The 26,866-nt window shown below is 36.4% G+C and overlaps 1 protein-coding gene and 1 long non-coding RNA gene across 2 annotated transcripts in view; one reads left to right on the top strand and one right to left on the bottom strand.

The window, feature by feature from the left end:
- Positions 1-26,461, top strand: part of LOC130157197 (loricrin-like) — a 34,422-nt gene extending 7,961 nt beyond the window's left edge. The window contains exons 15-48 of the mRNA XM_056356529.1: positions 491-532; positions 733-774; positions 1,637-1,678; positions 2,233-2,274; positions 4,185-4,226; positions 4,330-4,368; positions 4,777-4,818; positions 4,921-4,959; positions 5,083-5,127; positions 5,626-5,667; positions 6,523-6,561; positions 8,133-8,171; positions 8,867-8,905; positions 9,185-9,223; positions 9,644-9,676; positions 9,952-9,990; positions 10,778-10,807; positions 12,256-12,297; positions 14,084-14,122; positions 14,835-14,873; positions 15,150-15,188; positions 15,566-15,604; positions 15,954-15,992; positions 16,312-16,350; positions 17,172-17,210; positions 17,641-17,679; positions 18,017-18,052; positions 18,816-18,845; positions 19,921-19,956; positions 21,632-21,670; positions 22,110-22,145; positions 23,921-23,959; positions 24,732-24,758; positions 25,158-26,461. Coding sequence (XP_056212504.1) covers positions 491-532; positions 733-774; positions 1,637-1,678; positions 2,233-2,274; positions 4,185-4,226; positions 4,330-4,368; positions 4,777-4,818; positions 4,921-4,959; positions 5,083-5,127; positions 5,626-5,667; positions 6,523-6,561; positions 8,133-8,171; positions 8,867-8,905; positions 9,185-9,223; positions 9,644-9,676; positions 9,952-9,990; positions 10,778-10,807; positions 12,256-12,297; positions 14,084-14,122; positions 14,835-14,873; positions 15,150-15,188; positions 15,566-15,604; positions 15,954-15,992; positions 16,312-16,350; positions 17,172-17,210; positions 17,641-17,679; positions 18,017-18,052; positions 18,816-18,845; positions 19,921-19,956; positions 21,632-21,670; positions 22,110-22,145; positions 23,921-23,959; positions 24,732-24,758; positions 25,158-25,256 — 1,371 coding nt within the window. The 3' untranslated portion in view covers positions 25,257-26,461. The remainder of the gene's footprint in view (positions 1-490; positions 533-732; positions 775-1,636; positions 1,679-2,232; positions 2,275-4,184; positions 4,227-4,329; positions 4,369-4,776; positions 4,819-4,920; positions 4,960-5,082; positions 5,128-5,625; positions 5,668-6,522; positions 6,562-8,132; positions 8,172-8,866; positions 8,906-9,184; positions 9,224-9,643; positions 9,677-9,951; positions 9,991-10,777; positions 10,808-12,255; positions 12,298-14,083; positions 14,123-14,834; positions 14,874-15,149; positions 15,189-15,565; positions 15,605-15,953; positions 15,993-16,311; positions 16,351-17,171; positions 17,211-17,640; positions 17,680-18,016; positions 18,053-18,815; positions 18,846-19,920; positions 19,957-21,631; positions 21,671-22,109; positions 22,146-23,920; positions 23,960-24,731; positions 24,759-25,157) is intronic.
- LOC130157198 (uncharacterized) lies at positions 402-26,751 on the bottom strand. Its single transcript, XR_008824727.1, has 4 exons — positions 26,491-26,751; positions 21,469-21,541; positions 3,467-3,556; positions 402-594 (listed from the first exon to the last, which is right to left on the bottom strand). It is a non-coding gene; the product is annotated as an uncharacterized LOC130157198 (long non-coding RNA).
- Positions 26,752-26,866: the final 115 nt, after the last annotated feature.

Here is a 26,866-nt window from a genome sequence, read left to right on the forward strand (position 1 = left end):
TTTCAAGAAGCACATATACAATATAAACAAATTAGAATACAAATGAAATTATTATTATTAATATACTGTATTATATTATAATAATTACTAATTTTAAAAAATAAATTATAATATAAATATATTAAAAAATAAGACAATACAGAATTAGTCCAAGCTAAAGTTAAAATTAAATGAGTGTCATGCACAGCTAAAATTTTAGCTGAAGAAAGCTAGAATAATGAAATCAGAGAGAATAATGTTGGGTAATTTATGTTGCTCAGCATGTTGTGGAGGAGATACGGTATGTGTATTGTGTAGATTCAACTCAGACTCAGCAGTAGCCTATAAAAATTATGTGCAAATAACCTTTTATTTTATAAGAAGGCATTCCTACTCAATGTATGCATTAAAGGGTCTGGAGTTGTTATAAATCAATAATATGGAAAAAAAAGAAGGCCTGTCAGTGATCATAGTTTTCATCTCCTAATAGTAATGTCTTTGTTTTTTACAGGATACATCACATGTTTTGAGCAGAAGAGCCTATGATGTACAGGTAAACCATTCTTGTCATGCTTTCTGAAGTACTCCTGGTATTACAGCTTCTTGGTGTATTATCTATAAAAAAAAAGAATAAGGATCTAATTTCCATAACGGAGTAATCTGTTTAGGGTTAGGTAGTTCTTTTCCAATAGAACTATGTATTTTAATTTGTTACCCTCACAGGAAACCAAGTAGTTTCTTGTTTCTTCACAGAATGAGACTTCTACTTCAAATAACAGCGACACTAACTACCAGGTAATAACATAGTGTCTGTTGTAAGGAGCTTTCTGAGAAATTTTATTTCATTTCTGAAAATTGGGTTCCACTAATTTATCTATGCTGAGGAATGCTGTTTTGATTTGGCAGCATTTTCCCTCTAATGTTATAATTTGGTACAGTTGTAAATAATGATAATGGACCCAGAATATACTGTCTCTCTTCTGTTCCTTAGCAGGTAAGCAGTGCTGGTGTTTCTTTACATAACACTTTGTAAAAATCATTTGAAAAAAAACCCCAACAAATAGTTTTAGAATCTTTTTAGAAACAGTCCTGCTCTAGTGATGGTAATGGCCAGATATATAATTCTGTTTCATTTAGAATTTGGTAACAAGCTACATCTTAGTGATTATGTACTTGTTTTAAAAAAGTAGGCCCAACTTTTGTGTTATAGAAATATGTGAAATTTAACTGATCCAGAGCAGCACCCAATTCTGTTTTTCTTAATATTTTGTACTGTACTGGTACCCATCAGCTTCCCAGAGATCTGGAATCCTATTACACTTAGCATTATGGATGTAACACTAGCATAGCCCTCTGTCTCAGAGAGTTTGAAGTCTTAATTCAATAATACAGTCAGATCTCTGAGCTCCAGAGAGTAACAGTTTTCTTAATTAGTTTTCCTGATACCTATTCCCTGTGTATTGTATCCAGTCACTAATTAAGTTTCATCTAAATCTATGTTTTCACAACGATTTATACCGAAAGTTCTGAACAAGTGATGTTTGTTGGTGCAGGGAAGCAGTACAAAGAGTTTGTCACCTTACTTCTCACTACATAATTTTATACATGTTAGATTCAGATAAAACGCTTCTATGAAATATAATTGGTTTCTTCACAGGGTGGATCATTTATTGCAACCGATCGTGGATCAAGTAGTCAGGTCAGGATTTTCTCTATTTTTATCTAGTCTTGTCCAGATAGCTTCCTGGTAATTAAACTAATTAAAATCAGGAGTTGAAGTGTAAGTCCAGTAGTTTTGCATAAGGGGTTGTTGATGTTATGCATTAAAGTGTAAATGAAGTGACCGTGTTCAGATTAAATTTAATCTGAAATGGCTCTCTGAAATCACTTCAACACTCTTTCAATTTCACACGCAGTTTATTGGTGAGAGCACAACGGTGATTCTTTGTACTCTTGCCTACCCAGATAATTCTCTCTTGATGAGGCATCTGTCACTGAGACGTACCACTGATAGATGTGGAAACAATCTAACTTCCAAAGCAAATGTTACATGTATATAGCTATGCTGCCCCCTATATATGGATGACCCCCCTATATATGTATGTCCCCCCTATATTTCCTCTAGGTATAGTCAAGGTCACAGCCACTCTGTAGTTCCACAGTCTTTCTACCCTGAAACAATTTCACATCTGAAATAAGATTTTATTTTAAATTTCCACAAAGCAATGATAGTTTCCTTTTTTAAATTTACAGGGTGGTTGCATTTGTCCTGATGGAAGCAGTGGGAGTAGACAGGTAATTATTTTTCTGAGTTTATACTTTCATCTACGTAATGGAGTGTTATGAGTTAATCACCTGGTAAGTATGGACGCTAGGGTAACACTAAACATTACTGATAATTTCCTAAATTTATATATGAATATATAAAATAATTTCATAAAATGAAATGGAAGAATGAGTCCTACTTTAACTGTATAATTACCGTTTGGCCACTAACTTCCTGTAAATGTGCTTGGTAATCCAGATGCTCTGTCAGTTAACCTGTTACGTGCTAATAATTCATTACTTTCAAAACCCAGAGTCAATATGCCCTACAGTAACCACAGTATTTAATTGCATCCTACTTAGGTTCCTTGTCCTTCTCACTGGTTCAATAAAATATTGTGACTAAAATGTCGAAGTCTGGTAAATATTTCAAAAGATAATCTCTTAAATCTATATTTAAACTATTCTTTCCCATAGAGAGAATCACTGTGATTTCATGATCAGTGCCAGTGCATAGTCTTTTCTCTTAGGCAATGTCTCCATGCCAGGAAAAAGCCCAAAGAGTGCAGTTACATGGGCATTATACACTAGCTTTACCAGGCTTCTGGCATCACCTGGCTTTGCCAAGTGAACTTGAATTTTTAAGTAACCTATCTTCTACTTAAAAAGGTGGATGTCTTTGTGCAAGTTTCATTCAAGTAGGACCTCTTTCTTTGCATGCTTAAACTGGTGCAAAGTGAGGTTTAGCTTTTAATGGCAAGCCACAACAGCTTGGCCAGGGGAGAGTGTATTCAGTTGCCATCAAACAATAATTTTCAACATGAAGAAAAGAAGACTTCTAAATCAATCATGTTAAAAAAACTGTTCTCAGTGCAAATGTGTCTACTTTGATACAGAAGAGACTCATTTTTCAGTTTGTGATGATGTCAGCAGATAGAATTGAATTTATGATAAGCTAGGTAGCAATAGTCTGGATCTTTGATTTCACCCAACAGTAAAGTTCAGCAATCTTTGCAAAGGAATAGAGGGAATTTAAATACGGACTTATTTTCATTTTCTGTCCATGGTCAATCATCTACATATGGCAGTAACGGTGCCTAAAATTGTAAACACATTGGCAGGTTTGTTGTTCTGAATAAGAAAAAAAAGGTATAGGCAGATGTATATATATAAATAAACCAGCATTCATCAACCTTACATAAAAGAGACAGTCATTACTTACTTGAAGATTCTTCAGCCCAGGATAAAAATTCCTCCAAAAAGCTTTCTTCTAAACTTAAAAGCTATGAGTTACATGAAGGTCTCTTCAAACCTGGAAAAGATTATAAATTAAGAGTCAAAGCTGTATATATTTAAACCATCTTGTTCCAAAGGAAACAATGGGTTTCCTTATGTGGATCCTCGAATTACTTACACTGCATTTGTTCCACTTTTTCTCTACACTTCATCTGGAGACAAGAGCTCAGTCTACAAATAGTCTCTGAGGAAGCAGTCTAACCGCTGAATAATACTTTCTTTTGTGTAGAAAGGAATGTGACAGTAGTAATGGCTGTTATGTTCTGGTAAATAGTCTTCTACTTTAAGTGCTGAACTGAAAAATCTGCTTGCATAAACCCTATTTATACTTTGGAAGTTCAATATTCTGGCAGTTTTAAAAAACATGATCAGAGTCATGGTAATCTATAACAACGTAGAGTCTGCCAAGTATGACATAAGATTCAGTGATTAGAAAGAGTAAAATGAAAAGTTACTATTACTTCTAGGTCTTCTAACCTGAACAGAAGAGTACCTGCTAAAGGTTTCCTTATCTCTAACAAAAATAACTAGTGTTCTCTTTTAATGATTGCAATAATGGCCTTTTTGAAAGAAGAGAAATTCAGAAATGGACTCACTTAAATGTCTGTTTGCAAGAAAATAGCTAGTCTGTGTTTTCCTTTCAGGGAGGCCCAGGTTCTTCACACAGCACGTATTCTGGTAACCAGGTAAACATTCAGATAAAATGCCCTATTCAGAAAGCTCCATCTAAAGCCTTCACTGAAGGAGTAGCCAAATATAAACCAGTAACCCATTCTGTCTTCTGCACAGGGAGGGTCTTCCTTCCATCCCGGAGAATCCTATGGACAGGTAGTTGTTCTTCCTCCCTTACCAGGATAAAACAGACTGCCATCATCCTGGTTCCTTCGCTCCTGGTGTTGTGGGTGCCGTGAGATACTGCAGTTAGAGACCTGACAGTTGTCTCTTAGAGCAGAAAACTTAAATTAACCCTGACATAACTTAGTGGTAAGGGGTTTGACAGAGAGCAGTACAGAGTGGTATCTGCAGTTTCCTTGCAGCATTCAGATTTCAGCAGGCTAAGATAAGTATTGCCAGAAGACTTCTTCCACTTTAACCATGTTGGTCTTGATTTTTATGCAGGTACATAAAAGTTAGCTCAAAACTGGGAGGAAGGGTGTAAAGTAAGAACGGCATACACTGGTATTAAAATACTCATCTTGTCTGCAAGACAATAGCTGGTCTGTGTTTTCCTTTCAGGAGGGCCCAGGGTCTTCCTACAGCTCCTACTCCGGTAACCAGGTAAATATTCTGGTCACTGTCCCTGCTGAGGAGCAGTCTAAAAATTGTCCTTGAGAGAACATTTCAACTACAAAACATGCAACTTTTATGTTTTCTGCACAGGGAGGCTCTTCCTTCTCTCCTGGTGGATCATTCGGACAGGTAAGTGTTATTCCTTGTTTGTAGAGATAACAGACTTGTGTTACTTTCATTCCTGTACTGCTCTTGAAAGAAGGAAAACTCTTTCTTGAGAGAAACAAAATAATGAACTTATTTTCTGTACAGGGAGGGTCTTCTGTCTATGACAGCGGCAGTGAATCCTATGGTCAGGTAAATACTCTTTTTTTTGTTTGTTTGTTTTTCTTTTTTTTTCTTTTTTCTTTTTTTTCCCCCTCCCCTCTTTGTATAAAGGGTGCTGAGGGCCAATATCCTGGCTTCTATATATAGCTATGCTCTGTATTTTGGCTCTCACTGTATTTTACTGAAGGTGATTTTCTTCTGTGCAGAGTGAATTTGCATATAGTTTTAACTAAATAGCCTGAAAGTTTATAGGGAAGTAAAAAGTAGGGTGCCTCCAACCGTTATAGCTTATTCTCCTTAACAATGCTAGCTTTGAGTTATCTGCCAATTGAAGGTCTCTTCAAAAGTAGAATTTTAGTTACAATTATGTTAAATTAGTGTTTTACAGAGGCATAACTATGAATTGCTCAATAGCCATTCAGATAACTAAGTAACTATTCATATTTTTTAAAACTCCCCAGAAGGAGATCCCTACAGTAACCTTAAAAAGTCTGTTGGCAATATGAAAATGATTTGTTTTCCAAATAGGGTGGATCTTCCACATATAGTGGTACTGGATCTTATGGTCAGGTAAATACTATTTGTCTCATACATCAAAAGCTTAAGCTTGCTGTGTTGGTTCTTATGTGTGCTGGGTTCTATATTTAAATTATTTTTAAGTGTTGACCATGGAAATGCCATTTTATCTTTTGTTTTCTTTACCTTTATTTACCCCTTTACAATCCAAATGTTTTCATAATGTAGGGAAGGTGATGCACTGTGTACGCTATCCTGCTAACTGTGCCGCTGTGACTATTCAAAGCTTTAACTAATTTATTGTTTATGCATTAGCTCATTCAAAAGGAAAATACCTTGTCCATTTACTTTACACACCTTACTTAAGCAGAAACTGCTGGAAGTCTAGGGGGGAATGCACTCACTATATCTGAAGTCCCTATTTATTGATGTGAATCTCATTGTGGGAATTATTCCGTAAGGACCATCTTATGTTTTGTTTAGCAATACATTTTAACCAACCAAAGTCATACATAATTATTTATTAAAAATGATAAGACATATAATCCAGATTGCTTTTTCATAGAAAATTGTGTTCCATTGTTACTTCTAGTGCAGGATCTAGAAAGAAAGCATAGATAATGGAATTTTTTTTAATGTAAAGAACAGTTAATTTTGCAAATCAACTTTAGCTAAAATTTTTCCTTATAAAAATGCGTATTTACAAGGAGGATTTTTTTTTTTTAACCTCTTCTGCTGAAGCAACAGGTAAAGTTATGTATTTTTTCTTTTCTTGCATGTTCCCTGGTTTAGGTAAATTTGGAGATTCTAGGTGGCTGGTTATTTTTATGCTTCTATTTTACATGATCTTATTTGTGGAGAATATGAGTCTTTTTATATAGAAAGAAACATTTTTTCGTTATTTTACAGGATTCACCTTCTATGGGAAGCAGTGAAACTAATGACAGTGTAAGCATTTCTTCTCAAGTATACCAATATCAGAATTTACTACCTTTTAAATTACCTGCTTGCTTATATGGACCTTTACTTTATCTCACCATCTCATCTTCAAGAGCTCCTTCACAGTACATTCTAACCAACTGTGTTTAGTAATTTTCTGTAATAAATTATTTGAATTTTTTTTTCATAGTTAAAGGAAAATGCAGACATAGATTATGCCATATTATTTTGCTATGTTATGATAAGGACTTGGTAAATTAATGTTGCAGTTAAAACTGTTCTGGCTTGTAACAATCATACAATTTTGAGCTGGTTATTAGAAGTAACATTTACAAAGGAAACTTTTCCTTTATTTTACAATTTCCATTGAAACTCAGTGTTAGTGTATGCTCATAGTATACAAAACAACCAGATACTTACTTCCTGCATTTGGTTACTTTTTCACTGAGTTAATTTAATACAATAACACTAATGTAACTACAAGAACAGTACTATCATCTGTAACAGCGGATCAGCCATTCTTGTTCTTAATGGCTATTTTTTGTGATTTATTTCCTTAAGACTATATTACATGTATGTTTACTATTCTGAACTTTCATAGCAATTCCCATAAATTAAGACTTTCAAACTCAATTGCTCTTAAAATACAGGTTTATTTTAAAAATCAACTTTTCCTTGCATTTGTTTGAGAAAACACATCATATTTGACCCTTAATTATCTCATTTTATTAATTTTCTACAATATAACTTCCTTTATCAATACTGCACAGACTAGTTGCCTCATCTTCCATCTGCAAATCACACTACACTTTGTGTTTTTCCAATGCCAGACATATAAGATTCAAGTTCCTTCATCTGTATATTGCATAGGGATGGTCAGTTTTCACAGTGTGGTGAGAACTGCTTGCCTTTCTATTTAGGAACATGCTTTTTCTCCTGAGTAAGTTATATTTTCTATTAATTCTGGTGAAGCTGTTTATAAAAATTTCCAAGTTTAATGTCTCATTTTCTCAGAGTCTTGAGTGACTGATTGTATTTAACTGGGTTTCTAGTAAGTCTGTTTATCAGTGTCCTGGTTAGCAGGGAATTGTTCTCCACAAATTCTTATAAATTCAGCTGTGCACTCCAACCACATACATAGTGTGGCATTAGTTTCCATGCAGCTTCTGTATCAAAATCTTCCTGTGGATATTCAGCAAAGCTAAAATATGACACTACAGAGGCCCTCTGAAAGAAGCTAAGGTATAACAATACTGGCATGTACCACTGTGGTCTTCCAGTATACCAAGACAGATTTCAAAGTGCTGATGTTTTCCCCCGTAGCATTTTAAGAGGAAATAACATAGACTGAGATGTGATCTTATTCCTTTATTATGGTGTATCTATCAGGATTAATCTTTCCAAATAAAGAAATGCCGTTCTGCAGAAATGAGCAGAGAAAGAACTTGAATGAATGCTGCTTACCCTACAGCCTACACCTTTAACCTTCCCAACAACAGTAGTTTCCTTTGCCTTCTACACTTGCTTAGAAAGACATAGAAATAATTGCCATGCAATAACTAGATTCTAATAATTTTTAGGATTCCACCTCACCATCTGGCAGCCAGCAGAGTGAACGGGTAAGCACTCCTTCCTTACGTGTTGCCAGTGTCTGCCCCACTGCTAGCCACTGAAATTAACATTTTCTGGGGAAGCTGGTGTGGCAGCTTCCAGTGTGGGATAGAAAGTCCTCAAGTGCAGAGGGAATGAAGATACAGCTAAGGTGTTAAAGTACTGCTAGAGATCCCAGCTGATGCTGAAGTGTGCTCTTGAATCTCAAACTCACATTACAAATATGGTACCAAAATTTACTTGTTCAGGTTCCTGTAGTTTTTTGCTCATTACCTGACTGCAAAAAGCTTCGATACCATGATTTGTCCAGTATTTATTCTAAGTTAAACCCTTTGCTTTGTTCTGCTATAAGACTTATTTATGAAGGCTTCCATTTTCCTGTCATTTTTACATGGCACCCATTTTATTTACTCTAATGAGAAATATGACACACACTGACTGAGAAATTATTTTGTTAAAGATATAAGAACTCTTTAATTGCTGTATCTAAAAGAATATCTTTGACCAAAAGAGCGATCATCAACAGGCATAAAGGGGCATATGCTGTTTTGTAAAGAAAAACTTTTTTTGTTGTTGTTTTTGAAAATCCATGAGAGAAAATTAAGGTAGAGAAGCAAGGGAGTTATCAGATTCCATCCTGATTGTTCCATATTACAAAAGAAAGGTTTTGGTTTTTTCATGTAATTTCAATACATTTTTCCAGGATTTTTATTCCCCAGGAGGCAGCCAATCAGGTGGACATGTAAGCATATCTATTTTATTCATTATTTGCAGTTCCCTTCCAAAATGGCTGTTCTATTTAAAAATTATCCTGATGAGTAAATTATACCCAACTGTTTATCTCCTAGTATTTCTCATGAGATCTGGCATCATGTCTTTTGAAACCAAACAGCAAACTGTTTTAAAAAAAAAACAACATTTTTTTTTTAATTAAAAAAACATATGTATGACTATTCAAAAACATGGTCTTGCTTTCCAGAAGCCATTTTAAACAAAAATAAATTGGGTCTACTTTTTGCAGGGATCATCTTCTCAAGGTGGTGGCTACTCCAGTGGACAGGTAAATACTGACTCCTTGTATTTTTGACCTGAAGTATCTGTTACACAAAAGCTTGAGTCCTCATATAGTTTTGCAGCAATTTTTTATCTGGTAGCAAGATTTGTTTGGTACTCAAACTTCTTTTCCTTATATATCTCTATGTAAAAGACCAAGGGTAAGCAGAGTAGTCAAAATTACAATTAATGTATTAACTGATGTTCTAACACCAGAAAACAAATAAAAGTAATGATTTTTTAATTAATTTAAAAATATATTTTAATATGTACATTCATGTATTTTATGTTTATATATTATGTATTAGTTGTATATAGTCTATATAATATGTAATATAATCAATATGTGAATTTTATATACATAGTTATGTTTACAAATATTTATATTTTTAAATAGTAGAAATTAAGCTACTTTTATTTTTTTCAGGCCTCATCCGGAAGCAGCCAGTATGGTGGGCAGGTGGGAAATTTTTCTTCAGTGCTGGGTTTTTGGATGTGGGGTGGGTTTTTTCGGTGTACATATTTCAAGAAAATATTATTTACTAGATTAGTAATACCTAAGTTTCCAAACTACTGTGAGGGGTTTTTTAATCCTCCTTAATCCTTTTACAGAAAAAAAAATTGGGTTCTTAACCAGATAGGTTGTCTTTTACTCTCTGAACTGTGTTTGAAAAGTTCTATTGTAATAAAATGTGCATATCAAACTTAAAGAATATTTTTTTATATAATTTACAGGGTTCAACTTCTTCAGGAGGCAGCCAGTATGGTGGACAGGTATGCTTTTCTTTCTCCACATCACTCAGCTGTGCTTGTGTCAGATGCTCACAATTTACTTTGTGTATCTTTCCTTCACAAGAACTGTTTTTCTTCACCACTGTCCTTTTTGCTCAAAGCCTCAGCAACATGTTACTTTCTTTTCCCACATCATTCAAGACACCCCACGGGCCAGAGCAGCCAGTAGCACCTGCCTGAATGGCAGTTGTAGTTGAGTTTCTGTACCTCCTTTGGTGCTAAACATTTTTCTTTGTACACATTTCACACAGACTGCATGTGAAAAGTGAGATCCTGAACGCTGAGGCCCTGACCACCTCTCAGTTAGTTTTATCAGAGTAGAAATCACCTAGTAGGCCTCCACTGGAAGTTATCTTTACTGTCCTCTGTAACATCTGAGGCATGAAATTGTACTGCATGTATTCTAGGTGCTCTGGCCAATTTAGGGAAAATACAAAATAAAATACATTGCTTTCTGCAGTACTACTCAGACTTTTTTACTTGTCATTTTGCTGAGTATGGCTTTTAAGGTAATAATTGTAGATAACAAATGTGAAGATGACAAAATCAGAAGTTTTTTTCCCTATCAGAACAATAAGTGCAGGAATAGTTGCATAGGATGAAAAGAACAAAAAATACACTAATTTCTAGAAGTTAGGCACTTGGGCAGTTATGACTGTGGGTGTGATTTGCATACACAGGATGGTAGAAGAAGTAATTTGAATTATAACTGGAGTCCCTTTCAGTCCTGTGCTCTTGAGATCATAAATATTTTCTGCATATTTTACAGGGTGGATGTGATTGTTCTGGGGGAAGTTCTGTAAGTGTTACGTATTCGTTACATGTTTTCTTTTACTGGATTATTTAACTGGAAAATCATCTGTGGTCCTATTTATTTCTAACTCATTTGAATGAACTGTTAATTTCATATTCATTGTTCCTTTGGTGACATACATATTACTGATATGGTATGAGTTACTTCTCATTATGCCTAGATGAAGAATTCAGAATTATGGAATCATATAATCGGTTAGGTTGGAAAAGACCTGTAAGATCATCAAGTCCAACCACAAACCTGATAAATACTGCAAAGTCCACCACTAAACCATGTCCCTAAGTGCCACATCTACAAAACTTTTAAATACCTCCAGGGATTCTGAGTCAACCCCTTCCCTGGGCAGCCTGTTCCAATGCTTGACCACCCTTTCAGTGAAGAAACTTTTCCTAATATCCAGTCTAAACCTCCCTGGTGCAACTGGAGGCCATTTCCTCTTGTCCTATCACTTCTTGCTTAGGAGAAGAAACCGACCCTCACCTGCCTACAACCTCTTTTCAGGCAGTTGTAGAGAGCAATAACATCCCCCTGAGCCTTTTTTTCTCCAGGCTAAACAACTGCAGTTCCCTCAGCTGCTCCTCCTAAGACTTGTGCTCCAGACCCTTCACCGGCCTTTTTGCCCTTCTCTGGACACGCTCCAGCAGCCCAATGTCTGTCTGGCAGTCAGGGCCCCAAAACTGAACCCAGTGTTCAAGGTGCAGCCTCACCAGTGCAGGGTACAGGGGGATGATCACTGCCCTTGTCCTGCCGGACACACTATTTCTGATACAAGCCAGGAACCTCCAAATTTGGCAGCAAGCTGTATTCTCTGAGCACTGACTTTCAGTTACCTTACAGTATTTACAGAGGCGTGTCTTCTCAAAAAAAAAAAAAAAATTGCATTAAATAGCAGAATTAATTGACAAAAGATCGATCATGAAGGGAAGCTAAAGTAATACTAAGTCTACAAAACTGCCAACCATAAAAAGTTGTCTCAGAAATCAGCTTTTACCAAATTTAAAAACAAAACAAAACAAAAAAAAATCAAAACTGAGACATTTCTCATTTGTGCTTTTAAGTCCACATGAAATTATTTAAAGACTGTGAGATACTGTAACGCATGCTTTGCAAAGCAAATCATATGTGGTCAGTCAACATGTAGTATGCAAGAGACATTCCTGCACCTTGGTTGGTGTTCTTATTTTGGAGGCAGTGAGTCATGAGCAGATACAAAATGATACATTGTGATTTGCAGTCTTCCAGGATGAAAAAGACTATTCGCGATCTTGGCAACTTAAGAAGTGAAGCGTAAATGTAATGTAATTTCAGACTGTGATATTCTTCCTTTAAAATACCATAGAACAGGCATTCTGAGGTTTTGTTTAATTTTTAGTTTATGATCAAAAGCAAAGGCTAATTTTTTTATCCCCCCCCCCCCCCCCCCCCCCTTACAGGGTGGATCCCCTACCTTAGTCAGAAGTGATTCCTCTGCAAATGTAAGCAATGTTCCATCAGCTCTTAAGTGTGCCCTGTGTTTGTTTTGTCATTATAATGGCTAGACAGGTTAAAAAAGTCAGTACCTAACAGAAGTCATACGCTTGTGAAAACAACCTACCTTAGTCACAATTAAAAATACACACAGGATCTTAATGTAGCACTCACAGTTTGAAATAGTATTCATTCAAAGAGAAGTCTTTGAATGGAAAATGTTGTTTAGCATGAACGCAGGTACATAATGATATACATATTTACCTCAGGAGTCAGCTCCATTGGCTTCCTTGGAAATATGTCAAAATATCCCCTAAGGACATGTATTGATGTGTTTGTATTCCCCTTAGATTATTTACTGCAAGAAAGGTTAGTATTCATAGATCGCTAATTTAATGATGCTAGCCCTCTCATGGATAAGAACTCTTTTGTAGGAGAGACCTGTTTACAGCTGTCATCTGTTAGAAAGTCATACATGTTACTGGATCTCTGCATGTGCTGCGCTACAGGGAGAAAAGACATTTGGGTCTTTTTGTATCTAGCACAGAACTCTGTGGCATCATTACCAGGCTGCTAACTGATGCTAAGCTGGGTTGGACACAGCTACATAAATGTACCATACAAAAATTAATATTAGAGGGTAAATAGGACTGGTCTTCTGGGAAGGAGGAATGTCTATGTGTTCCACATCCCTCATATTATTGATGTCGAGGTTTATTTCCTTTGAAACTTGCAGTTGGAGCTGCGTTTTCTTGCTTTTTAGTGGCAACCCTCTTTAGAAAGCAGTTTGGAAACCAGGGACTGTGTATAAAGATTGAGGGAACATAGTGCCTGTGTCTGCATCAACAAGTACTGTGAAGTGCTAGGACTGTTTCACTCCACAGAGTGAAACAAACAGTGCTGATGAACTGATGGCCACGCTACACACATTTCAGGAAGGGTTTGCTCTGGTCTGGTCCCATGGACCAAAAGTTTGTTTGCTGCCTGAGTGCATTAAGTGTGCCCCTGGAGAGCATTCTACAGTTTAGTTTGACCTGAAAGGCATCCAATTAATTCACCTGAGACCATTCCAGGATGCAAAACAAACTACAATGAGCACGGACTGTCAAGTTTTGTCTCAAAGGCACACTCCTGATCTGTACTTTAATGCGTAGAGGCACACAGTACTTCAGCACGGGAGAATGGCTTTTGCATACTGAAGGTAGATCCTAGTTCTCCCCCAACTATATTTTGCAGACTATTTCAGAACATTGTCTTTGATGTCGTCTTTACAGGGCAGTTGAAAAGTCATTTTACACAGTGAAGGTTCCTTATGAAGAACACGTTTCTGATAGATGCTTAACATTATATACTAAACACAGAACTGTTTCATTTCTTTATGAACTTAGCAGATCTTGTGGAAGCTCAGAGTACTCAAAAGGTCTGTAGTACTCTGCAAGGATTAATATTAAAAGCTTTTCATGGGGATATCACTCTTCATTGTGCTGATTTTTAAACCAAAAGAAACAAGCTGCCTATCCTTCAGTCAGATCCTTTGAGGACAAATAACTGGTATTTCCATTCTGAAAGGGCTCTGGAGGTAGCCATTCTGGTGGACAGGTACACGCTAAATTGTAGATGTATTAACAAAGTACAGAAGGCTAGATTTTACATTTTGAATGGATTTTAAACCCAAGCAAAAATGTATGAAATAGAAATTTATACACTGCTGTCCTTCAAGAAGTTTTGCTTTAAAATAGTTCTGTTAGAGAAATATAATGTTTTTGTTTTGTTTGTTTGTTTTTTTTTCCCCAGGGCTCATCATCTTCTGGAGGCAGCCAGTACAATAGCCAAGTAAGCACTCATTCTGAAAGGAGGGCCAGCTTGCCCCTTCTGAAAATGATGGTTATTCACAAACTCAGTTAAATTCAGTTTTTGTATGGGATCTATGCTTAAAGAGTAAAAACTCAGTAAATGAACATGCAGTGGCTTTTTTTAGCAAATAGTGCCCTTGGTTTTGTGAAACTTGCATAGTGAAACTCACACAAAAAATAGGTGTGGAGAAAGAATGAATCAAAATGCAGCAATTTTGATTCCTAGTCGACCTAATTCTATTAAGAAGTAAAACAAATACAATCTCCCATCTTTAAAGAAACCTCTTGTTGTGTGAGGTTTCAGTTAACTTGCTTAGTTAGGTTTTGAGAATCCTGTTAGGTAGCCGATCTTTTACTGCTAGCTCTGGCTCAGGATTTAGTTTTCCAGTTAAAGAATTGCCATTCTCCAGAAATGAGCAGAGGAAATACTTGAAAGAATGCTGCTTTAACCTTCCCAAAATGTCACACAAAAAAAGTAGTAGGATTTTTTTGCCTTCCGCCCTTCCTTAGGAACACCGTTATTACCCCAAGTTACCTTGTAAGGCTGAACTCTGATTACTAAAGCATACTGAGTCCTGCTCTCCTGCCTTCGCTCTTTCCTTGCTCTTGTGCTCCTATTGTCCTGGGAGAGTCATGTTTTGATTTAAGGAAGTTCTACAGCAGGTCATTCACTTATTTGGTATTCTTTACAGGATTCATATTCCTCTGGAGCTAGCCAGTATGGTGGACAAGTAAGCTCTCATTTTTAATATTTTATATGAGATATTTTACCATTATATGACTCATCACTAAGGGCTTATTCAGTTAGATATCTCAATTTAATATTTCGATAAACTTTGCAGTGATCTGTTCTCTGTAGTAATATTGTGAATTCAAGGGGAAAAAAAGTAAGAGTTTATTCTGGGAAAATTGCAAACAAACAGTCATATAACAAAATACAGATATCTTTGCCACTTGTCTCCATGAATTTGAAAATCAGTTATTTCTGAGTATCTGTATTTTTCCAGGGGCCATCATCTTATGGAGGCAGCCGCTATGGTGGACAAGTAAGCATTAATATTTCCCACTTTTGTAGTTTTGACCTATGCAAACTTGTAGTTTATTCACTGTCTACCATGGCTTCATTTATCTTAGTCTAAAACCCTCTCAGTAAATCTTTCTCTGTAGCATTTCGGTGTTACTGTGATTAAACAAAACAAGTTCAGATGAAGACCATTATTTAAGACTAAGAAAAAACAGAATGTTAAATACATGGTTGTCTCAATTGCCTCCTGAAATTTGCAGTACTAGAGGTCATGTCTTTCTTAAATAAAATGGTAATTCATGAATCTGACCAAAAAATTTTAAAGCCTTACGAAATGATTCTATGATTCTATAAAATGGGTGTAAAGAAGTTTGAGTTTCCTTTTTTGTTGATATTCAGGGTTCACCTTCCTCAGGAGGCAGCCAGCATGGTGGACAGGTGAGAATTCTTCCCTTGTAGTGTTTACTGCTTTATCCAAGAGACTTGGTAGTTCTCTGTGTAAGAGAACATTTTAAGGACATAATTTTTTTTTTCATGTTTTATTTAATTTGTTGCTAGATATATAGTAGTTATAAATGTATGTGATAAAAAGCCACAGGAGAGTTTTTAGGAAATGTAATTTCTGATGCATCACTGTAAATGCAGATGAGTCTCACTCCTTTTTGCACAGTCTGGTTCAGTCCACTTGTGGTTTTGCACTGAAAGTAATAAGAAATCTTCATATAGAGCATGATTTAAAGGAGTGCTATGACATGGATATAGATATAACTTAATTATTTTTGTTCAGGGTTCACCTTCTTCAGGAGGCAGCCAGTATGGAGGACAGGTGAGCATCTCTTCCTATGTAGTCCTTACCCTAACACCCAGCTTCTACATCAAAACTTGGTACTTTTCTATTGACTAAATGGTAATAGATGATCAGCTATCCAAGGACAGGTGATCTGAAATAATACAAGAACTATGAGGGGCCAGTACTTCTGTTGTATCACAGTAAATGCAGTTCTGGCCTTGTTCTACCCTCCAACCTGCTCGCCTCATACTGGATCCATTTGTCTTCTGCTGCTGTCACGGTTTCTTAGCTCTAACAGTAAGGAGTGGCTAGAACCAGTCATGGATATGGAGATAACTTAATTCTTTTTGTTCAGGGTTCACCTTTTTCAGGAGGCAGCCAGTATGGAGGACAGGTGAGAATTTTTTCCTGTGGAGTCTTTACCGTAACACCCAGCTTCTACATCAAAGCTTCGTACTTTTCTATTGACTAAAAAAAAGAAAATTTTTAGTAAGCTGTGTTAATATGGTAATAGTTGATCAGCTATCTAAGGATAGATGATCTGGAATAATACAAAAACTATGAGGGGCCAGTGCTTCTGTTGTATCACAGTAAATGCAGTTTTGGCTGCTTTCTACCCTCTGACCTGCCCTCCTCATTCTGGACCCATTTGTCTTCTGCTGCTGTCACAGTTTCTTAGATCTGACAGTAGGGAGTGGTTGGAGACAGACTGCATTCCTCCTGTACCTCAACCTATGGAATATCTCACTTCCTTCAGCAAATGCAATATCAGAGAAGCAGTAAGTGTCAGGAAGGGAACAGGGGAGAAGGTCAGTAGCTGTTAAGAGGTGTTCCATGCCCTTGTGAAATGAAAGATGATGGACAGAGTTCCTAGTGCTGCCTAGTGGTATAACCTTTAATATAGAGTGATATCCCCAACAAAACTCATCCTTGGCCTTTGAAAACATTTATTGTCAGATTTACTGGAGAGGGAATTAGAGGTAGAAGACATTTGCAGTTCAAATACAGCCTCCTAAAATTAGGTATATAATCATGATCAGTATTATGGAGGATTTTGTATGTTACAGGCCATTAGTAATTTGCATAGAACACAAAGAAATAAATTGAGTGTTTATCTTTCTTAATCTTTCTCTGTTGTAAAATGAAAGAAAACAGTCTTTCAAAAACCCTTAAAGAAGCTTTTTGATTGAGAAATAATTGGCACTTTTGCTTCAGGGTCCATCTTTCTCAGGTAGCAGCCATTATGGAGGACAGGTGAGAATTTTTTTTTTTATATATATGGGTTGTTTTTTCCATTGTTCACCTTTTCTCTTTTTCTTTTTTTTGAAAACCAGAATATTTTATGAAGGAGTGGCTTACACCAAAACAGTGTTTAGGCAGAATATATGACCTTCTGCTGTGTCAGCCCACATAGGAAAGTAAAACATAGGAGGCTCCCTGAGCACACAATCCAGTGCAGCAGCAGAACTCACACCTGCCTAAAGTTGACTTTGATTTAAACTTTACTGTTCTGTGTAAACAGTAGACTTTGTAAAGGCCAATAAATTTTAGTATAGTTATGAAGGAAGTGTTTGCATTCCTGTAACACTTAAATCCATGGAAGACAAATAAAAGTGTGTTTTTCTGTGACAGGTCATAAGTTAAAGAATATGCAACAAATACAAATGCTTTCTCCTTCCTTTAGGGTGTAGGTTCTTCAGGAAGCAGCCAGTATGGTGGACAGGTAAAACATCTACTTTCATAGTACTTGCACTTTTGTACACAGTTCATTAGGAAATCTGACTCATATTTTTTAAAAAAAAAAAAAAAGAACATTCTAAGAATAGTTTTAAACCAAAGTGAGTGGGGATTGCAAAGTATGGGTCTGTCTGCTATGTCAGATCATGATATGACCAAATGATACAGGGGGCTATGTAACTGCATGGAAATGCTTCCTTAAATAGGCTGTGGTTCTAAGAAACCCCTTTTTGTTATGTTTAAAAAGAAGACTAAGGACCACAGAGAATAAACAAGAAAGTGACTCAGTAACACAGAAATAATACATTACTAATTTTTTCCAGGGCTTTTCTTCAGGAGGCAGCCAGTATGGTGGACAGGTATGCTTTTCTTTCTCCACATCACTCAGCTGTGCTTGTGTCAGATGCTCACAATTTACTTTGTGTATCTTTCCTTCACAAGAACTGTTTTTCTTCACCACTGTCCTTTTTGCTCAAAGCCTCAGCAACATGTTACTTTCTTTTCCCACATCATTCAAGACACCCCACGGGCCAGAGCAGCCAGTAGCACCTGCCTGAATGGCAGTTGTAGTTGAGTTTCTGTACCTCCTTTGGTGCTAAACATTTTTCTTTGTACACATTTCACACAGACTGCATGTGAAAAGTGAGATCCTGAATGCTGAGGCCCTGACCACCTCTCAGTTAGTTTTATCAGAGTAGAAATCACCTAGTAGGCCTCCACTGGAAGTTATCTTTACTGTCCTCTGTAACATCTGAGGCATGAAATTGTACTGCATGTATTCTAGGTGCTCTGGCCTCTTTAGGGTGAAAAAAACCAAATGCAGAATATTTTCTGTAGTACAACTTGGAATTTTTTACTCGTCCTTTTGGTGAGTAAGGTTTTTACTGCAAGTTTTAAATGAGAAACTAGACTATATTTAAAAATTTGATTAGTAAGCACACAACTATCCTGAAAGGCCAATGGAGAGAAAGCAACTCATTTTTAGATGGAACTTGGTGAATCTATGAGCAGGATTTTATAGTCCATTTTCTTGCAGCAACAGAATGTGAGTTTCATTTACTAATTCAGAGGCCTCATCCAGTCATAGGCTTAGAAAAATAAATGTGGTTGTGTTTTATACAGGGTGGATGTGTGTGCCCTGGTGGAAGTTCAGTAAGTGTTCTTTGTCTTTGTATATTTTTCATAGTATGCATGAATACTGGAAAATTCCCAAGGAGCTACATTTCTTGAAATAATTCTGTCTCTGAATTTAAATGTATGATGAAAGTTTTTTTTACATTGTGCTAAAATGGGAAATTTTGAACCTGCTAAGGGCAAAAATATTAAGTGACTTACAACTGTAGTATTGCATTCAAAACTAGCTACCCAGATGCACTTCTATTTTCAAAGAAATACATGGGAAATAAATTGCATTTTCCTCACTCTGGATTAAGTAGTAATGTTCTCCCGTATCGGTATTAAAGGAGGACTAGTGTTAAATCCATAAAATATCCAGACATTCAAAACTGCTTCAAAGCATTTAATTTCTTTTGGTTTCTAAGAGAGGCCGTGGACTTTCTAAGAATCTGTTTCCCAAATATCTCATAGTATATCTGCTGGGTTACGGACGTGTGTGTGTAATAGTGCTTTTCTTATCATGGATATTAACAGCATGATTGAACTAGTGAAACTTAGATCTAAAATCTTGGGCCAAAATGCTTCCAAGTGGGACCACAGCAATGCATTTAAAAAGTTAAAGCTATTACTATTTTTCTAATTAGTATATTCCCTGTATTTTTGTAAATACTTTAAAACAAAAGCAAAAAATCCCACCCTTTTTCAGAAATTAAGCTAATTTGCTTTTGAGGGAGAGTTCAGTTATCTGTTGTATCAGTATATTCAAAATTGCTTAGATGACTACTTCTCTTTCTCGGATTATGAAATCAAGCAAACCCCACATGCCGTAAGTATACCACTCATGGCATATATGTCACTTCTGAGAATCAGAAGTGCTGAAAACAACATACAAGTTATCAGCTTTCTTCTCTTTGCAAACAATATAATCTGAAGGAATAAGGGTGCATTGAAACTAAATCCTTTACTTGTTTAATCAGCCAAATAGAAAAGTATACTAGTAATCAGTATAAATCACTTGATCACTACAATAGGTCAGTATGTTTTCTTTTTTTTCATGTGTGTTACATTGCATTCAATAAAGAGTAAACATTGCTATTTTTGTTGAATACAGGGCTCTTTTGGAGGAAACCGCTACCAAGGTGGACAGGTAGGCAATTTGTCTTTAACACTTACACGGATCAGTTCCTCAGGAATAAACATGGCTTAGTTGCCATGTTTGCCCAGAAGCCAGTAGATATTGAGTTCAGACCCTCCAGAGAGTGCATGTGGCTTTTATTGAATCACTCTGGATGTTTTGGGTATATCTTTCTATATACTGGAGCCAAGATTTTACTTTGTAGTTATAGAAGCATTCTTACCTCAAAAAAATACTGAAGAAGAACTCATGGGGTTCATCTTATTGTAGAAACCAGTAAAATGATGTGCAGATAAATAGCCATTTGCCACTGCATTAATAACTCTGTAAAGTTCTTCCAGTTAATCAGTGTCATGAGTATTGCTTAGATTAGATCCAGGGTTTTCTGATGCTAGATGGTATTTAAAATTTTTTTAAAAAAAAGTTTAATATTCCTTTTACAGGGTTCATTGTATTCTGGAAGTAGTCAGTATGGTGGACAGGCAAGCACCTTTTTTTTTTTTTCCTAAGCTCTTCTTCCTACTTGATATTTATTAAATGAAAAATACAATGCAGTACATATACTGCCAGTCGGGTTTTCAGTCATTTTACACTCAATAAATATCTGAAAATAGGAACCATTTCTCAGTAGCTGTAATGAAGTAGTATGAACAAACTTCAATTGACAGAAGCTGCATAGATCATGATTTCAGTTGTTTTACCCAAGAATGCCTCTTACCTCAAGTGGTAATTTTATTTAACCATTTATATGTTTCAGTTTCGCATTGCTATGATACCAGTTCAAAATCTATTTTCTGTGTTATTTTTCAATTACATTGAAATGATTTTTTTTCTTCTTTCTTTTTTTTTTTTTTGCATTTGTTTAGATTATATAATTGCAAATTTGGTACAAAACATACCAATAGATATTACTTTGAAAAGATAAATTCTGGTGTGTTACCCACAACAATACTAGTTTCCTTATCTTCAGCTGCAGTTTGAGCCTCTTACTGTGTGCAGCTGCTTATGTACCTTGTGTAGACTTTAGTAGTTTATCGCTGATTGAGAAACCTTAGTGTAGCCCAAACAGTTAACAGATTCAACGGATGGCTACCTAATAAGAAGGTGGAATATATTTTTCATTAGTATTACTCTGTTTCACTCTGCTATACTAAAAAAATAAGTGAACTTATTTTTACTCCATTGGCAAGCATTTAAGTTCAGTATCATTCTATTAAGACCATGTTTTGTAGCATGGAGAGGATTTTTAACAGCTGCAAAACAAGTTTTTCCCAAATTACTTATTTGAAATAATAAGGATGCTCTTACAATAATACACACGATGCTCTCTGAACATGTTTGACCTAGAAGAAAATCACAAATAATATAGATTATTTTTTTCTTTTGAACAGAGCCACATTTAAAGACACTTTATCTCCATATATTTGAGAGAATAGTCTTAGCAGGTGTTTTGTAACTGCCAAATTAACTACTTTCAACTGTTAAAGAACTTAGAAGAATTAAGTCAGAAGTCTTTCACTGTACCTTGTTAGATTAATACATTTTCCAGATTCCTACTGAAGACTCCTGCCAAAAGGTCCTTCCATGATGTCTCATTCTGCACGGAGAGGAAAAAAAAACAAAACTGCTCTTATTCTGCCAATGATTAAGCACTTAAGTTTCCTGTGATTTTTTTTTTTTTTAATAGGGATCTTCGCCCTCAGGAAGCAGCCAGTATGGTGGGCAGGTGAGTATATTCTCGTCCCATCGCATCACTCCAAACTCTTTTCCTGTACTGTCTGGATAAGGTTAGTTACTTGATACTGAAAGATACATTCATTTGTCCATTTTACTGGACTTAAACAGTTGAGGCAATACTGGTTAAAGTTGTTTCAGCAAGCTGAATAGAAGAATTGGTTATGATGAATTACTGCTCTGTGTAAAATGTTCCTTTGAACATACTATAATTGTTATACTGTATTTCACAACACTGCTTACTTGATTCAGAATAACAAATTGCCATTGTTTTGGTGTGCAGTAGACAGCTCAAGTTTTAGGTACCTCAGTTACTTATTGTTCAAACAAAATCTGAGTAAGTTTGTCCTAAGTATTGCACAAATTGTCTCAGAACAGCGATAGAAGATTTTTTTCATTCAATTAATAGATGTTTGGTTGACTTCTTACAGGGCTCATATTCTGGAGGCAGACAACATGGTAAACCAGTAAGTAAAAAAACTTTTCAAGTTTACCATACTTTTTTCTTATAAACCTGTTATAAAATTATATCTACTTTAGTTATGGGTTAGACATTTCTCTGAGAATTACTTAAATATGCAAAGAGTGTCACACGATTTACTTACCTCAGATAATCTCAACAAATGCAAACACAATATTTATTTTCACACAGTTCCATAGTTTTGAGCCAGAATTTTACTCTGTTACCCTAACTGAACTTCTAGTCAATACCTGGATTAGTTCTGGTAATCACAGAATGAGATTACAGGATTTTTGATTTTTTTATTTTTTGCAAGGGGTTTATGAACAGTTATTTCTGTTTAAATTCGTAGTAATCATACCCTTTGTGCTCAGGGCTCATTTTTCATTGATTTTATATGCATTTGTCTAAAGTATTTCTGGCCTGCTTTGAAGAATATACTTTTTCTTTTTGAAGGAAATAATAGTTGACATTCTACTCTATGGATCTTTATCTTCTCCCATTTCAGACCACGTTTTTTACTATGTAATTTAGACCTTGCTTTTATTGTCATTCAATTGCAGGAGATATAAATAAGCACACAAAATGTTTTAGCTTATCTCTTACAGAAAAAAAGATGTATCCCCCGTTATTAAAAAGTGGATGCAAACGTTAGGTTTTCTTATACACGAATCATAAAGGTGAAACATTTTGTATACCATATTTGATGGCATTTCTTGAAGAGTCAATGCTTGTAAGATTTCCTTTGACAATGCCATTCACACAAGCAGAGCAACTTTGCTAGAAAACTAAGACTCTTGAAGAACATCTAATTTTTCAGAATCTTCTGCAAAGGATTCTAAACACTTACCTTTCACCCCCCCCCACCCCCCCAAATCTAACTGTAGATCGATGCCAGGTGAATTAATGTTTAATTGAACCTTATTACTTCTTCCTTTCCATATATTGAACACATCATAACTACAAACCAGCTCTTTCTTCTTGAGAACTTTATATGAAATTCTCAGACTAATACATCATTCAAAAGAATACTTGTAGCAGAAAGATGTTAAATATTTGTATTTCAGATAAACTTTTCCCTGGGATTTTTGGATGACTGGACGTAAGATAGTATTCATTCTTCTGTGGTCCTTTATTCCAGACAGCAAGAATATACTGAACTACAAATAGGCTCAGAGTCAAAATGGGTATCTTTTTTCAGAGTTCATCTTCCTCAGGAGGCAGTCATCAGGGAAAGCCAGTAAGGATATTCTTTCAGTAATTCCACAACCAAGTTAGAAATGTGGATATTGTTTTTTAAAACAGGCAACAATAATGAGGGTGAAATTTAAAATCATGGTACGAAGGGAAATGTTTGAGAAAACTGACCAATAGAAACTGGAATATTTTGTTCAAATTTGAACCTCAGGATGAGGTAGCATTCGTCCCTCCCACGGCAGAGTTTTGATATAGTTACTTGCTCATAGGAACATGCCTGGATCATTCTATTAAGATATTTAAATATCAGGATAACTGTTTCAGTTTCAGACTTTGTAGTTCATTCAATGATATATTGCCTTGAAAATCCTCTGCAACTGTTTGTGGGATAAAGAGGACATAGGTGTGCTTACTTGAGACCATTCAATTAAAATAGAAAAAAAAGTGCGAGGAAAAAGGTATAATCAAGGTCAGTATCGAAACAACTACTATCTAGGGCATTTCCAAAACTGCTATGTGCTCTATGGAAACAATTCTCTAGGAGTCTTGCACAACAAAAATAAATGGTTTATAATTATTTTACAGGCCTCCTCTACCTCAGGAAGCACTTACTCTGGGAAACCGGTAAGAATAATTCATCACAGCATTTTCATCATCTTTTCTTAGTAAGCAAAGAACCTGGATGGTTGATAAAGCAATTTCAGGATTATTTGGTCAGAAGATAACATTCTGTTTTAGTTCCATTTGTATTGGAGAATATTAAAGAAACTGCCATGGAAAATATGGCTTCGGCCTGGAAAAGCTATTTCAATATCATGAAATAAATGATATTTTAAATGTGAATCTTTCTTGCTTCACATTCCAGTTAGTGGGCTTGATATATTTTGTTGTCTTCTATTTTTAAATTCTGGTTCTCTGTGTGGATTTTACAGGCTCTTCTCAGTTAATCCTTCACACTTGTTTTTTTTGGGGGGTTGGGGTTTTTTTTTTGTTTTTTTAATAGGCTACATTGTTGAGTTTTTCACTAGCCGGTTACCTGGTTTTGCACTTTTTTGTTTTTCCTTTTTTCTTTTTCCTTTTTTTTTTCCCCGGTACTCATCATTTTTTAACATCTTTTTTCAACTATAGGGATTGAAAACTCTGTATGGAATATGATAATGAAATGAGAGAAAAATAGACTTTTGCCCTTTTACCCATTTTAGCTGAACTTTTCAGATGTGAGGTGAGATAGAATGTGTAACTAAAACTATTTACCTATGCAAAGCTACTTTCCTCTTGAACAACTTAAAAGCGTGCTGTGGGTTAGGGTGTTAAAATTTTGTTGATCACAGGCAAAACTGTGTTCAAAACCATTGAGTGGGAACTCTTCTAGATTTATTTTTTTGTTTCTTTTCAGAATTCACCTTCAGGTGGCAGTCAAGTGGTAAGCACTTTTCCTCTGTAGTTTCTACTGGTTTCTTCCTATACATATAGTAGAAAACTGCAAGTATTGTTTATACTCTGGGGTATCTATCAGATTTCCTATGTCTGAATAAATGTTTGAGAATACATGTGCAGCATAATAAATGGGAAAAGTATCAACTAAAGTGAGGAAAAGTGGGATAGCATACTTTGATCCTGCCTGTTACTTGAAAACTGAACACCTGTTCATTTGCATGTACTATAGATGTAACGTGATTTTTTAATATCAGGAGTGTCTACATAATAGAAGGACCTAATAGGAGATTTGTCTGAAACTTTCAATGCTTTTATAATAGTAACAAATAGAGCTATTTTGAATCAGGTTTATCAAATTGCTCTTTTTTTTCTTCTTTTTTTATAGAGCTCTGCTGGGAAACATTCCACTCCCCAGCTCCTGCTGTTTTTCAGTGTTTTGAGTGCCTTTGTTCTCTCTGCTGCTACATCAAAATGGTCTCTATGAACTTCCGAAGAGTTGCTTGGCATCCTAGATGTGGATTATATTCAGTAATATTAGATTAATTACTTGATGTAAGAAAAAAAAAAATACCCTTAAGTCAAATTGGCAGATGCTATTTGTCTGTTATGTTGTATGTCTAGCTAGTGTGTCATGCCTCTCATTAGTTTACCTTTGGTTTTAGTCATTAGTGTAGATTTCATTAGTGTTGTCAGTGTTTTAGGCATCATTTTAAGTGAGCATATTGTGCCCTATATATAAGATTTATTTTTATTTCCAATGGGGAATGAGATGAACACCTACCTGAAATTTGATTGACGCAACAAACAAATACTTAGAAAATATTTGGTAATTAACCTAAGTGGAGAAGGTCAAGCAATTGTTGTATATGCAAACTGAGCACCAGGCCTAGTCATCATTGCATAAAATAAGGCTAATGTGAGCCTCTGATAAGCAGTCCTCCATGGGACAGAAAAAAGTTGCTAAATATAGCATCAGAATATTGGTTTTAGTCTATTGTAATCCAATGCAAGTTCAATATGGAGGTTGCAAAGCAAAAAATAAACAAAATAAAATACTCCATGTGAGTGAAATTTTTGGGGGTTAAATAAAGCTTACTCATTAGAGAGGCCAAACAGCTCAGAGCACAGAAATGCTCAGCTCTTCAAACTGATTGCAAATACCTAGAGATATGCAGAGAAGCGTATGAGGCAATGTACACCAGATGAGGCTGATAGCCTAAAAGCTGCTGAAAAACAATGCATTTTTCCTTGAGAAGGAATGGAAATGTAATTAAGTTCATAAAAGTGATAGTATCTTGGCTCCTTTTCTCAAGTATTTAGTCTGACCTGTGATACCCGATATATCTGCAAGCTTAGTTTCAAGAACGATGCTGACATCTGCAAGCAACGTACAGCAACTGCGGTCACAGAAAGACCACGACCCACTTCTGAGTTCAGGAGCGGTTCCACATCTTGCAGCAAACTCTTTTGAAGCTGCCAGAGCCGCCTTCTGCTTGTGCTGCGGCCTCTGCTGTGGCACCCTGGTCGCCGCGCTGTGCCCATGGCCCTGCCGCTCCTACAGCTCCCGCAGCAGCCCCAGCCGCGGGCTGTGCCCGCCTGGTGCCGCCGCATGCGGTCTCCTGAAGCGTACTTCTAATTAATGTCACATTGAACACGCGCCTACTATTAAAATTACGTTTATTAGTAGTATGCTTGCCTCCCGTGGTTTACAGTTGTACCTGAAGCGTGTTTCCACTGAAGTTCTGTTGCCACCTGCAGAGGCAGGGCTGCTGTGCCCCCAGCCCCCCCCCCAGCGGGCGGTACCGCGGCCGGGGGCGCTGCCCAGGCACGGGCAGCCGGCGCTTTAGCACAGGCACCAAGGTGCGGTGGGAGCTCTACATCTTAATCCGAACTCGCCTTGCATTTCTTTAATAAATTTATCGCGGATTTCACACGGAATGCGAGCGTCGCTCGCTGCAGCGCTGCCGGGCTCACGGCTTCTCCCGGTGACCCGCCCCCGCCTCCGCCCCATGCCGGCAGGGCCCCGCGGGCGGGCGGGGGCTGCGGCCCGGGTGCCTCCCCCCTCCAGAAGGGCCCCCGTCCGCACGTACCCGC

The sequence above is a fragment of the Falco biarmicus genome, chromosome 11 (assembly GCF_023638135.1).
Source record: "Falco biarmicus isolate bFalBia1 chromosome 11, bFalBia1.pri, whole genome shotgun sequence".
Classification (NCBI taxonomy): domain Eukaryota; kingdom Metazoa; phylum Chordata; class Aves; order Falconiformes; family Falconidae; genus Falco; species Falco biarmicus.